The sequence below is a fragment of the Primulina tabacum genome, chromosome 7, assembly GCF_025594145.1.
Source record: "Primulina tabacum isolate GXHZ01 chromosome 7, ASM2559414v2, whole genome shotgun sequence".
NCBI classification, from domain to species: domain Eukaryota; kingdom Viridiplantae; phylum Streptophyta; class Magnoliopsida; order Lamiales; family Gesneriaceae; genus Primulina; species Primulina tabacum.
In genome coordinates this window covers 23,361,446-23,375,064 of record NC_134556.1, presented here as the reverse complement: position 1 = coordinate 23,375,064, position 13,619 = coordinate 23,361,446, and the positions used below count along the sequence as shown (strand labels likewise).

General features: G+C 39.0%; 2 protein-coding genes across 2 annotated transcripts; one reads left to right on the top strand and one right to left on the bottom strand.

Moving 5' to 3' along the window:
* Nucleotides 1-1,134: 1,134 nt before the first annotated feature.
* Nucleotides 1,135-3,309, bottom strand: LOC142550613 (putative mitochondrial protein AtMg00860). The gene is made up of 3 exons (XM_075659687.1): nucleotides 3,017-3,309; nucleotides 2,555-2,609; nucleotides 1,135-1,245 (listed from the first exon to the last, which is right to left on the bottom strand). The coding sequence occupies exons 1-3, from the start codon at nucleotides 3,307-3,309 to the stop codon at nucleotides 1,135-1,137; spliced, it is 459 nt and encodes a 152-aa protein (XP_075515802.1).
* Nucleotides 3,310-7,561: 4,252 nt separating this feature from the next.
* On the top strand, nucleotides 7,562-10,720 carry LOC142550612 (uncharacterized). Its single transcript, XM_075659686.1, has 2 exons — nucleotides 7,562-7,942; nucleotides 10,616-10,720. Exons 1-2 carry the CDS (start codon nucleotides 7,562-7,564, stop codon nucleotides 10,718-10,720), a joined length of 486 nt encoding a protein of 161 aa, XP_075515801.1.
* Nucleotides 10,721-13,619: the final 2,899 nt, after the last annotated feature.

Below are 13,619 nucleotides of genomic sequence, written 5' to 3'. Positions count from 1 at the left end.
AGCATAAATATCGGCAGCCCCCTTAAACAATGATACAAGAAAATGTGGGTTACAAACAATATGATGCAATATTATCATAATAACCTACAACGAAATTCACACACGCGATTATATCGAAATTTTTACATGTTTTCACACAAATTTTCACATAATATCAGCGTGTATGATGCACAAAGGAAGAAACATGCGTGCCTGGATGATTTATGAATGAAACCTCGAAGAAACGCGTTTCGGGGAAGCACGGGAGGAGCGGGAAGGTATCTTTTTTGAAGAAATAATGGAGGACCGATATTTTATTCAGCAAGGCTGCTGAAACTTCACAAGAAAAGCTGCTGGAATTTTAGTGGGTGGGCGGCCAATGATTAGGTTTAGGGTTTAGGATTAGTTTAGGGCATATTTAAAGGTTAAACAATGCACTAATGGGTCAAAATAAGGATTAAGGGATAATTGGGCCCATTAAGCATTAAATCAAACACAACAAGCCCAAAAATGCTCCTGAAAAATATTTTGTTTGGTTACGTTTTTGAAAATATTGTCTGAACCCTCAAAAGGTTTCCCAATCATTAAAATTTGCGTACTGATTAAAAATATGCTCTGGCGGATAAAAATACCCAACAAAGCCTATTTCTTGAAAAATACAATTAAAACATCTTATATCAATTAATTAAATTAAATATGTATTAAAAATAATTTTTCTGATAATTCACCGATCTTCGTTCCTCGATCGAGCGCGAAATACATCTAGAAACCCAAATGCATAAACTTTTAAAATGATCGTGAAATGAACCCTAAATGCGTAAAATAAATAAACACATAATTTAAATAGAACTCTAGATTGCATGCATTCAAGTTACTAAATTTAATTTCCTGGAACTTACATCCCCGATCTTCTTTCCCAGCCTATTATTGATTATTCGGAGAAAATCATCAGTTTTCATGAAATCATGCAATTATACCTTCAATCATATACTTTGTATCATTTAAACATTCAAAATCAATTAAATAAAGCAATTAGGCAATTTAAATCATTTGCATGCATGCAGTTTACGTGGGTTGACTTTTTGAAGTTACAATTCCTCCCTCCTTAAATAAAATTTCGTCCTCGAAATTAAGGCTTACCGAATAATTTGGGGGTTACGACTCCTCATCTCTGTCTTGATCTACCAAGTAGCTTTTTCCTCCAAATGCTTTAACCATTTTACCTTGACCATATTTATCACCTTGTTCCGCAGCCTTCTCTCTTCTCTACACAAGATTTTAGTAGGTCTCTACTCAAAGGACAGGTTTGGCGTTAGTTGCAGTGGCTCAAAGTTCATTACATGTGAAGGTATTGACATGTACTTTCAGAGCATCGATACGTGGAAGACATTGTGGACTCCTGCGAGATTATGTGGCAACGCCACTCGATATGCTAATGCTCCCACTCTTTCGAGTATCTCAAATCGTCCGATGAATCTCAGGACTAAGTTTGCTTTTTTTGCCAAATCTCGTAACACCTTTCATAGCTACTATCTTTACAAATACGTGATCGCTGGCTGTAAACTCGAGATCTCGTCATTTTTTTTTCCGCGTAGCTTTTCTGTCAACTCTGAGAAGTTATCATTCTGTCTCGGATCTTGGTGACCATTTCTACGGTGTGCTGAACTATCTCGGGTCCCATCGTAGCCCTTTCTCCTATCTCGTCCCAATGGATTGGCGGTCTACATTTCCTTATGTAGAGTGCCTCGTATGGAGCCATTCCTATAGATGACTGATAGCTTTTGTTATAAGAAAACTCCATTAGAGGTAGTTTCGGTTCCCAATTCCCTTGGAAATCGATCACGCATTCTCGTAGTAGATCATTCAAAATTTGTATGACTATTTTAGACTAACCGTCTGTCTGAGGATGAAATTGGGTACTGAATAGTAGTTTGGTTCCCAAGGCCTCATGTAAACTCTTCCAGAATGATGAAGTGAATCGCGTGTCTCTGTCCGACACTATAGAGATAGAAATTCCATGCAATGTGACTATCTCTCGAATATATAGCTTCACGTACTGTGTCATGTAGAAAGTCATCTTGACTAGAAGGTAATGTGCTAACTTAGTAAGATGGTCTACAATTACCCAAATTATGTTGAGTCATTTCACCGTTTTTGTCAAACCTATCACGAAGTCCATAGTAATGTTCTCCCAATTTCACTTGGGAATGGAAAGTGGTCGGAGCATTCCCACTGGTCTTTGATGCTCTGCCTTTACTTGTTGACACGCCAAGCATTCGGATATGAAGCACATAATATCTCGTTTCATTCCCGGCCACCAATATAAAAGTTGCAAGTCCTTGTACATCTTTGTACTTCTGGGATTAACAGAATAAGGTGTAATGTGGACTTCAGTCTTAACGTAAACTGTAAGTGAATCTCAAATAGGAACCCATAGTCGACCTCGATATTTGAAAATGCCATTGTTTACTGAATATAACATGCTGCCTTTTGATTCATATCGTTGTCTCCATTTCTGCAGTTGCTCATCATTAGACTGTCTGGCTCGAACTCTATCTCATAGTGTAGGTTGTACCGTCAAAGTAGCGAGATTAGGGGCCTTTCCTCTAGCATAGACATCAAGATCAAACCTATGAATTTCATCTTGTAGAGGTTTCTACATTGACAAATGGGCCAAGGCTGTCCATTTTCTACGCAAAGCATCCGCAAATACATTAGCTTTTCCTGGATGATAGCTAATCTAGCAGTCGTTGTCCTTTACAAGTTCTAGCCATCTCCTTTGTCTCATGTTCAGCTCTTTTTGGGTGAAGAAATACTTGAGGCTTTTGTGGTCAGTAAAGATCTTGCAATTCTCACCATATAAGTAGTGTCTCCAAATTTTCGGCGCGAATACGACTGCTGCAAGCTCGAGGTCATGCGTCGGATAATTTTCTCGTGGGTTTTCAACTATCTAGACGCATACGCTATGACTCGATCGTGTTGCATAATTACTGCCCCAAGTCCAAGTTTCAAAGCGTCGATAAACAACACATAATACCCTTGTTCTGTCGACAAAGCTAGAACTGGCGCGGTAGTGTCTTGCCTTAATTGATCCAAGCTATTTTGACACTCCAGTCCCCATATAAATTTTGCATTCTTTTTCGTCAAAGATGTCAAGGGTAATGCAATGGTCAAAAAACTCTTGATGAAGTTGCGATAGTAGCCAGCTAAACCCAAGAAACTGCAGATTTCTGTTACACTTTTAGGCACTGGCCACTCTTTCATTGACTCGACCTTAGATGAGTCGACTTCTATTCTTTCTCTTGAAACAATGTGACCTAATAATGCCATCCTCTCTGGCCAAAACTCGCACTTGCTGAACTTTGCATATAATTTTCGATCTTGTAAAACTTTCAAGGTCGTCTTCTAGACTTTTATTGTTTTATTTACTTATTCCGCATGAATTATTTTGTATATTCTGGAATTCATTTATTTGATTATTTATGCTAGTTTATTTATGATGAATTAATTATGCATTGTTTAGAAAAGAACTAGTGTAAATTAAATGAATTTAGAAGTAGGGTCGTTTGGTGGTTCTTGAATAGGGTTATTCCTGCAGCCGCTTCCGAGGAGCCTGAGAAGTCACTTATCAAGTTTGTGAGTTTTATTGCTTTAAATTTAACTGTTTAGATTTACTTGCTTATATTACTGCCAAAGATAAACATTAGATGCATGTTATTTTAAAAACTTCGTGTTGGTTATGCGTTGGGTTGGACGTCTTGTACAGAGGTGCCTCCTAGACGAGTCCTTTGCAGAGATAGTGAGGATAGGATGTAAGGAGGAGATAGGCAGGAGAAGGAGATTCTACCGCCTCTTCCTAATCGGGATTTTAGTGCTCATGTTCTAGCTGATATGGCTCGATTATTGGAGTAGCATGTTGGGAACACTGCGAGGGTTTGATCAGAGCGATTTAGGAGGATGTACCCTGAGTAATTTTATGGCACTAGTGATCCATTCGTCGCTGAGGGATGGATTAGGTTTTGGAGTTGATTTTTATGTATATGGATATGGCGGACGTTGACTGGGTTCATTGTACCATTTATTTGCTGAAGGGAGATGCTTCCTTATAGTGGAAGGGAGCGGAGCGAGGAGTGAATCTGTAAACATTGACTTGGGAGGGCTTCAAGAGGGTATTATTCGAGAAGTATTTCACCGCTGATGTCCGTTCAAGGTTGAAGAGAGAGTTTATGAGTCTTTGCCAAGGGGATTCTTCTATTGCTAAGTTCGTTCAGAAGTTTGACCGAGGCTGTCACTTTGTACCCCTGATTGCAAATGATATTGCAGAGAAGTTACGTCATTTCTTAGATGGTTTGAGGTCGACGATCAGTCGCGATGTGATGCTTGCAGACCTGATTGACTATACTACCGCTGTTGCTAAAGTGTTTTGAGCCGAGCAGTAGCTAAAGGACATTGAGTGGGAGATGCAGCACAAGAGGAACCGTGCCCAAAAATCGAGTTAGCAGAATAAGAAGCCTTTCACGGGGCCTAGCAAGGGACAGGGTCAGCAGAACCGGGAGCGCCGAGGCAGCCACAGAAACCGGGAGTGCCGAAGAGTGATGTGAAGCCAATATGAAAGGAATGCAACCACCACCACTATGGCACGTGTCTATGGTTATTTGGAAAGTTCTTCAAATGCGGAGAGCATGGACATATCGCCCTCAATTGCCCTAAGCTACATGCGCCTGCAAATGGTAGGGCGTACGTCATGCATGTAGAGGAGGTTGAGCCAGACACTACACTCATCACATGAAGGATCCATATTGAGTGTGTAGCCACTAATGCACTGTTAGATTCTGAAGCTACACATTCTTTTATTTCCGAGTCATCTGAGGGTCTTTTGCGAGCCGTCTGAAGGTCTCTCTCGAGCAGTTGCAGTTGGGATTTAGAGTTATGGTGCCATCGGGAGAGAAGATGCTATCATCTAGTGTGGTTCGTGATGTAGAGCTCGAGATGCAAGGACACATTGTTCGAGCTGATCTTATTGTTCTTCTTATTCCCGAGTTCGACATTATTTTGGGCATGGATTGGTTGGCACCGAATGGAGCTTTGATCGAATTCAATCGGGGGACCGTATCTATTAATCCATTCGATAGAGAGTCATTATTATATGAGGCAGCTCGGAGCAGTCATGTACCGCACAATATTCTTGCTTGCGTGCGAGTAGGTTAATGATTAAGGGATGTCAAGCTTTCCTGGGTAGTATTGTCTCGATCCCTGACACAGCCAATCAGAATATTGAAGAGTTGGAGATCGTCAAGGAGTTTCATGATGTTTTTCCCGACGACGTGACCAGCATTCCACCAGCAAGGGAGGTTGAGTTTTCTATTGGCCTGATGCCGCGTGCCGTTCCAATTGTTAAGGAACCTTATCTTCCATGGGGCTCGTCTGTTCTCTTTGTGAAGAAGAAAGATGGCAGTCTGAGACTCTGCATTGAGTATCGGGAGTTGAATAGAGTGACCGTTAAGAACAAGTATCCATTGCCAAGGATTGAAGAGCAATTTGATCAGTTGAAAGTCAAAGAAGCGATGTTCTCGAAGATAGATCTTCGTTTCGGTTATCACCAGTTGAAAGTCAAAGAAGCGATGGTCATAAGACGACTTTCAAAACTCGTTATGGGCACTACAAATTTCTTGTGATGTCTTTTGTGTTGACAAATACCCCAACGATATTCATGGATCTCATGAATCACGTATTCCAGCCGTATTTGGATCAATTTATTATCATGTTCATAGACGACATTCTGATCTACTCTAGAAGTCGCGAAGAGCAAAGTCAACATCTGAGGACGGCACTGCAGGTGCTTCGAGATCAAAAGTTGTTTGCCAAATTCAGCAAATGTGAGTTCTGGTTAGAGAAAATGGCGTTCTTAGGCCACATTATTTATAGGGATGGAGTAGAGGTCGACCCATCTAAGGTCGAGGCATTGAAAGAGTGTTTAGTACCTAGGAATGTATCCGAGATTCGTAGTTTCTTAGGTCTGGCTTGATATTATTGCAAGTTTATCAAAGCCTTTTCATCTATTGCAGTACCTTTGACAGCTCTGACGAAGAAAAATTTCAAGTTTGTGTGGAGTGCCGAGTATCAAAGCAGTTTTGAGAAATTGAAGCAAGCACTTGCTGTAGCACCAGTTCTAGCAATGCCATCCGAGCAAGGGGATTATGTGCTTTACACTGATGCTTCAAAGCTCGGTTTGGGCGCCGTGCTGCTGCAGATGATAAGGTGATAGCCTATGCGTCGAGACAAATGAAGAATCACGAGAAGAACTACATGACGCACAACCTTGAATTAACAGCAGTATTTTTGCACTGAATATCTGGAGACATTACTTGTACGGTCAGAAATGCAAGATTTTCACCGACCACAAGAGCCTCAAGTATTTCTTTACTCAGAAGGAGCTGAACATGAGGCAGAGGTAATGGTTGGAGATGGTTAAAGACTATGATTGTGACATTAGCTACCACCCAAGAAAAGCTAATGTCGTGGCCGATGCATTGAGTAGATAGACAACAGTAGTAGGCCATCTAGCAGTACAAAAACCTCTCCAAATAGAGATTCAGAGTTTTGACCTTGAGATTTATGCTAGTGACCGTGTACCAAGATTATCTACTTTGGCAGTGCAGTCCATTCTCTGAGACTGCATTCGTAATGAGCAAGCGGCTGATGAGAAATTGCAGAAGTGGAAGACGAGGGATGAATCGAAGGGAAGTACATTGTATTATGTGGAGGACGACATTGTCAAATATAGAGGCCGTTCATGCCTAGGGTGACTCGCTGAGAGTCGAGATTATGACGGAGGCATATGCTTCACCGTACTCTATCCACCCTGGGAGTACGAAGATGTACAAAAACCTACAGTTTCTTTTTTATGGCCGGGCATGAAGAGAGATATTTGGAAGTTTGTATCAGAATGCCTCACTTGTCAGCAGATGAAGGAAGAGCATCAGAGACCAGCAGGGTTGTTGAAGCCACTCCCTATTCCCGAGTGAAAGTGGGAGAATATTACGATGGACTTCGTGGTTGGTTTGCCGAAAACAGTGAAGGGCTACAATGTTATTTGGATAATCGTGGATCGTCTGACTAAATCAGTGCACTTCCTGCCAGTGAAGACGACATAGTCCATGTCACAGTATTCCAAGGTGTATATCTGAGATAGTTAGACTGCATGGAATTCAGGTGTCTATAGTATCTGATAGAGATCCGCGCTTTACTTCATTGTTCTTGAAGATTCTTCATTCCGCCACGGGGACAAAGCTGTTGTTTAGTACGACCTTCCATCCGCAAACTGACGGCCAATCAGAGAGGGTGATCCAAATTCTGGAGGACTTACTACGAGCTTGTGTGATCGACTTCCAAGGTAGTTGGGAGCCAAAGCTGCCACTAGTGGAGTTTAACTATAAAAATAGCTATCAATCTTCTATAGGAATGGCTCCATATGGGAGGAAGTGTAGGTCACCGATTCATTGGGATGAGATCGGAAATAAAGCCGATATTGGATCAGATATTGTTCAGAAAATTGCGAATAGTAGTCAAGATCCGAGATTGGATGAAGACGGCGCAAAGTAGACATAAGAGCTATGCGGACAAGAGGATGAGAGATCTCGAGTTAGTCGTTGGTGATCATGTCTTTGTCAAGATAGCTTCCATGAAAGGAGTTATGCGATTCGGGAAGAAGGGCAAGCTCAGTCCGAAGTTTATTGAACCATTCGAGATCTTGGAAAGGGTGGGAGCATTGGCATACAAGATGACTCTACCACCCAATCTGGATGGAGTTCACAATGTATTTCACATTTATATACTCTGCAACTACATGTCAAATCCATCACATGTACTGAACTATGAGCCACTGCAGCTTACTCCAAATTTGACCTACGAAGAGAAACCGACGCATATATTAGCCTGGCAAGAGAGAAGACTGCGCAATAAGGTGATCAAGATGGTCAAGGTCAAGTGGCTGAATCATTCAGAGGAGTAAGCTACTTGGGAGACTGAGACAGACATGAGGAGTCGCCATCCAAATCTTTTCAATGAGTACTGATTTCGAGGACAAAATTTTTTAGGGGGGGAAGGATTGTAATGCCCTAAAACCTGAACACACTAATTACATGCATGAATGAAAATTTATTTAAAATGAGTGATCTAGAGGTATGTTTAAGTATTGGCATGATTTAATGATTAGTTAACTGAATGTTATGAATATGAACCTTGTGCGGTCGAATATGCTATGTACGGCAAAGACGAGAGAACTAGGGTTGATTTTGATAAGATTTCTATTTTAGAAACTTGGGACTTAGTAATCCAAATTAGGAAAGCGGCAAATTTATTTATAGTAAGGGACGAACTTGATCGGTAAGAAACTTTTGCTATGAAAATAAGAAGTTTCGGGCTACGATACTAAAACGAGTAGTACCATATATTTTTAAATATTGTTTGGACTTCTAGTGGAAAAATTATGGATTGATTAATTCCTTAATGGGCATAGATTAACAAGGATTGTTTAAAATAATTAAGGCCTTAAACCACACCTAAGCCCACCTAGCAATTTAAATAAAAAGAAAACTCTAGCCACACCTTCAGCATACCACACGCCACTTTTACCTTCAGCACACAAAACTCACACAAACTAGGTCTCTAGGGTGGCAACGAGTCTCAAAGCAAGGGAAAGAAGAAAGCTATGCATCCCATTCGTCTCTCGTCGTGCCATCACTCGTATTTCATAAGCATAAACAATGAAGGCATGTTTACAACCTTTCTTTATGCACCATTCAATCCATAATATTGCATGTAATGTGATTTTGTGTGTAAAGTTTAGAAGGATGATGGTTTTTAATTTCCTACACGTGCATCTCATGTTTCAAATAAGAAATTCTTACCGTTTTGTGGATTGTTGAAGGAGGGATGCAAACCAAGAGATTTAAGAGTCAAAATAAACGCCAAATAGTAAGTTTTGAAGGGACTACGGCCATAGAGTCACCTCAAGGGCAGCACCACCTACACGTAAATATCATGAAGGCCAAGAGGTGGGAAGTCGGGTGGCCTTGGGTCCCTACGGCTCAGGGGGCTGCATGGGGCCCTAGCCATGGTTTTGAGTTTTGTTTAGAGTCCTAGGAAGGGCTATGATGGATTCAGTCAGAGCTTATATGGGTAGGTTGAGTGCTGGAACCGAAACTCCACAAACATGCACTTGTTGGGCTGTTTTGGGGCGTGGGGTGGCCTAGGGCTAAGGGGATGGTGGAAGGGCTGGAACAAGGGCTGGGGACATGAGTTAGGATCCTGGTGAGGGGCTGGTATCGGCCAAGGAGTGAGCCAAGGGCTGGTACATCCGCTGGTACGCGAGGAAGCCGGGCTACGTGAGAGGTTGCACTTGTATGCTGCTGGTGCAAGGGCCTTAGGGCATTGGGTTTGTATTAGAAAGGGCTTAATCATGGTATTTTTTAGGGTCTAAGGAAGAGGTCCAGGGCCTGGTTCATGGTTGTTTCGTGCCGTGGTCCGTTCGGGATCGTAATTTGTTAGAACATGTCAAAATAGGGACGAAATGAGCCTAGGTTAAAATTTTAATTCAAGTTTCAGTTTTGGCTTGGGATTGGGAACTTACATCGCTTTAAATTGGGTCTTAGGATGTTATTAAAGGTATGGTATCAGCTTGGTTCGATTCAGAAGGGTAGTTTGGTCATTTGTTTGCTCGAAAACGCTAAAACAGTGGTAAACGAGTCATTCGGTAAGCGAATGGAGTCGTTTTTTGAAATGTAGGTCATATATTTTAATTTCCTCAAAGTTTATGGATATTTTGGGTAATTTTAAAATTGTGGAATTGGGTCGCTATCATTAGGAAAAAGTTCGGGGTCGTCCGGGTAGGTATAGAGGTGAAACGTGGGCGATCGGTTTGAGGAAAAGTCCAGGGCGGTTTGCAACTTCCTGAAAGAATTCCATATCATGTTAAATGCTAAATTTAGAGGTTTTAAAGTATATTCATGATATACGCTATTTTCAAAAGTTTTAATGTATCTGAATGTTTATACTATTTTAGTAGTCTCGACGTATACGAATGATATAAGCCATTTTTGGAAGTTTTAAAGATTATGGAAAGTTATGCATGTTTTATGAAATGATAAAGTAAAGGAAAATATATTTGATGAATGTGAATTGATCATGACGTAAAAGTAATAAGGGATCCGTTGAAAATGAGAACAGTGAACTTGCAATAAAAAGGGAGTGAATCGTTGAAACCGAGAGCGGAAATCTCAATAATAATGGATCCGTTGAAGAAATGAACATTGAAGTTATTTTATTTTATAGTTTGAGAGATCATCGAAGAAGAGGACGTTGAACCCGACAGTCTAGTACTACGGTTTATAGATTCGACTGAAATTTGTCACTATAGAGGATCAAACTTCACATAAAAATGTTATTTTAAATGGAAAATTTCATACTTAAGCATGGTTTCAAAAGTTGTATATTTTTGGAAGTTTAGTGGTTGCATGAAAACAATCTATTTTTAGTAAACGTAATTTCCATGCATGTGATTGTATATTTATGTACTTGTTAATATTCGATTTAAGCATGATGAGTCATTTGACTCACTAGATTTGAATGATTGCAGGCGATGACGATGTTGAGTCGTGCGGACTATGGAGTCATCTGGGAGGCGCAATGCATACCCGAGGACTTAGAAATTCTGCATATGTTAAAGATTTTGATGACTTAATGGATGATTGCTTATATTTACAGACTGATAGGATGCTAGAATTTATTGAGTAGAATTTTAGACTTTTATTGATTTATTTATTTATTCCGCATGAATAATTTTGGATATTATGGAATTCATTTATTTGATTATTTATGCGAGTTTATTTATGATGAATTAATTATGCATGGTTTAGGAAAAAAAACTAGTGTAAATTAAATGAATTTAGAAGTAGGGTTGTTTCAGAAAATTTGAAAATCTGAAAAATATCTGATTTTTTTATTGATTGGATACACCCAACATATCCTAGAGAAATCATCAATAAACGAGACATTGTATCTCGCTCCTCCTAGGGATACAACCGGTTCTTGCCAAACATCAGAATGAATCAGCTCCAATATGCTTTTGCTTTTGGCAATGGAAGTGCCAAACTTTAATTTGTGTTGTTTACTAGTAACAGAATGCTAACAAAAGGTAGAGATACTTTGTAAGCCCTAGCAGCAGCTTTCATTCTGAAAGAATTTTCAACTCTCGTTCTGAAATATGCCCGATTTTTCTATGACGTAAAATTGTTAATTATTCTCCTGAACCAATCGATGCAAAACTAGTTCTGTCTCTTTGTGTGTTTCTCTCAAAAGTACATACAAATTTGTAACAACCTTTTCCACCTTCATAACCGCAAGCACACCCTTCAAAATTTTCATGATCACATTCTCGATACGAGTTTTGCACCCGATATCATCGAATTGCCATAAGGACAAAATATTTTTTGTCAGCCCCTTCTGATGTCGTACCTCCTGTATAGTTCGAATGGTGCCATCAAATATTTTTATTTTAATAGTACCGAACCTAGCGATCCAAGACATGATCATTTTCTATGAATACAAATCCTCCTGAGACTAGTTCATAAGACTGGTTCATACTTATTGAACCATTCTCTCCGAGACGTCATGTGCCACGTCGCTCCTGAATCCATAATCCATGTGTCACAAAATTTGTGTCTATCTTCGGCAACTGTTGCTACTTCGCTTAATAATATTTCACCTTCGCCTGAAGTAGTGGTCATATTTTCTTGAGAACCTTTCTCGATAATCGTACACTCTTTCTTGAAGTGCCCATTACCGCCACATTTAAAAGAGTAAATATTTTTTTCTTACTTTTGGACTTTGATCTACCTCGCCTTTGGCTCCAATTGGAGTCACGGTCCATAAAACTTCCTCTTATCATCGGTAAATCCTCTACCTGCTTTGAAGTTACCAAACTATCTTCCTTATTCTTGGGTAGACTTTATTTTCCAAGAAATGCAGTTAAGACATCGTTGCAGTTTAAAAAATATGTAAGGATATTGTTGGTTAAGTTGATGATATGTTGATCATATGAATCTGGTAAACTTTGAAATAGAAGCTCTGCGCGTTCCTTTTTCTCTATTTTATTCCCCATAGAGGTGAGTTGGATAAATAGTATATTTAGAATGTTGATATGAACGGTCATTAATGAGGATTCCGCCATCCGAAGAGTATAAAGCCTTATTTTTAGGAAAATCTTGTTGTGAAGTGACTCGACCTCTTACATTTTTTCAGAGTATCTCAGATAATTTTTGCAATTTTTTTCTCAGATATACTTTACAGTACTTCGTCTGCTATGACTAAGTGTAAATTGGCAACAACATTATCATTTATCTTATTCCACTTTCTATCGTCCGTCATATCCCTCGGTCTCTCTAATAGCAGCGAAGCAAATCTCCTTTCTTAAAATTGCTTGTATCTTTATTTTACAAGCATAAAATTGCTCCCGTTGAACTTTGCTATCTCATATATGCTGCCATTATGTCTACAAAAATTTAGTAGAATAGAAAAATAATCCCGACTTAATGATATATATTATCTATATATGGGTCATGGTTATCAGATCGAACACAATCACATTCCTTATTCTTTACCCCATTAAAAAATATTTCAGAAGAGAAAACTAAAGGATTCTCTCAAGGAAAAGAGCTCGTAGATCTGGAAGATCAAGACACGTTCTAAAGAATTCAGGGTTATGGTTTCAGGTACGCTACAACTTAATTTTTCATTCAGATTTTGAATGATTTAGCATGATAAATTTTGTGGTTTGTGAATTTTCCTCAACAAGTGGTATCAGAGCCACTCATACTTCAGTCATTCATATTTGTTTAAAGTTTTAGATATTATTTTGTTTCACATCTGGAAAAGAAAAAAGTTAATTTTTTTTAAATGACATCAGATTTGAAAAATATTTTGATTGAAAACAAATCTTTTAAAGTTTCAGTTTTGGTAAAGAGATTTTGACTAAAAATTTTAAGGTTTCAGTATCAGATTTCAATTTTACGTCCAGTTTTTGTTTAACAAAAATTTTTTTTAAAGGAAAATCGAAACTTTGAGTTAAAAATTTCCATCAAAATTGATATAGGACGCCCAAGAGTACCCGGACAGTTGCATGCAACCAGAGGAGTGATTTTGGGATGCCCTTGCAGGCCCAAGATGTTGTAGACAGTAACAGGCAAGCTGGGGCGCCCTGAATTGAGGAGCTATTTCAGGGCGCCCCAGCACATACCGTACAGATTTTTTCTAAAAAAAATCTTTAGTTTGCGACTCAGGTTTATCCAGTTTAAGCTTAAATATTCAATTATTCAAATAATGATTAGGTAATATGTATTATAAAATATATTGATTGAGCTAAAATATCGCCAAAGTGACATCTTTTATGAAAATTAATTTTATTTTGAAATACAAAAAGATTTTGGTATATATGATTTATATGAATATTGATCGATCAAAGGAAAGTTAATATTTAATATAATTATATATGCACTTGTGGTGGTAAACATGTGATAGTTATTCGTTTTTTCATGTGAATAATAAATCGGCCTAAAGGAAGGCTGTTACTTGATATGATAATT

What these genes read in the sequence shown, in the direction of transcription:
- LOC142550613 (XM_075659687.1), bottom strand. Translation starts at nt 3,309, where the DNA reads ATGGCATTATTAGGTCACATTGTTTCAAGAGAAAGAATAGAAGTCGAC. An exon ending in GCTTTGTCGACAGAACAAGG is followed by an intron (nt 2,610 to 3,016) that starts GTATTATGTGTT and finishes TGAAATTCATAG; the next exon opens with GTTTGATCTTGATGTCTATG. An exon ending in CTAATCTCGCTACTTTGACG is followed by an intron (nt 1,246 to 2,554) that starts GTACAACCTACA and finishes AATCTTGTGTAG; the next exon opens with AGAAGAGAGAAGGCTGCGGA.
- LOC142550612 (XM_075659686.1), top strand. Translation starts at nt 7,562, where the DNA reads ATGAAGACGGCGCAAAGTAGACATAAGAGCTATGCGGACAAGAGGATG. An exon ending in AGAGAAGACTGCGCAATAAG is followed by an intron (nt 7,943 to 10,615) that starts GTGATCAAGATG and finishes GAATGATTGCAG; the next exon opens with GCGATGACGATGTTGAGTCG.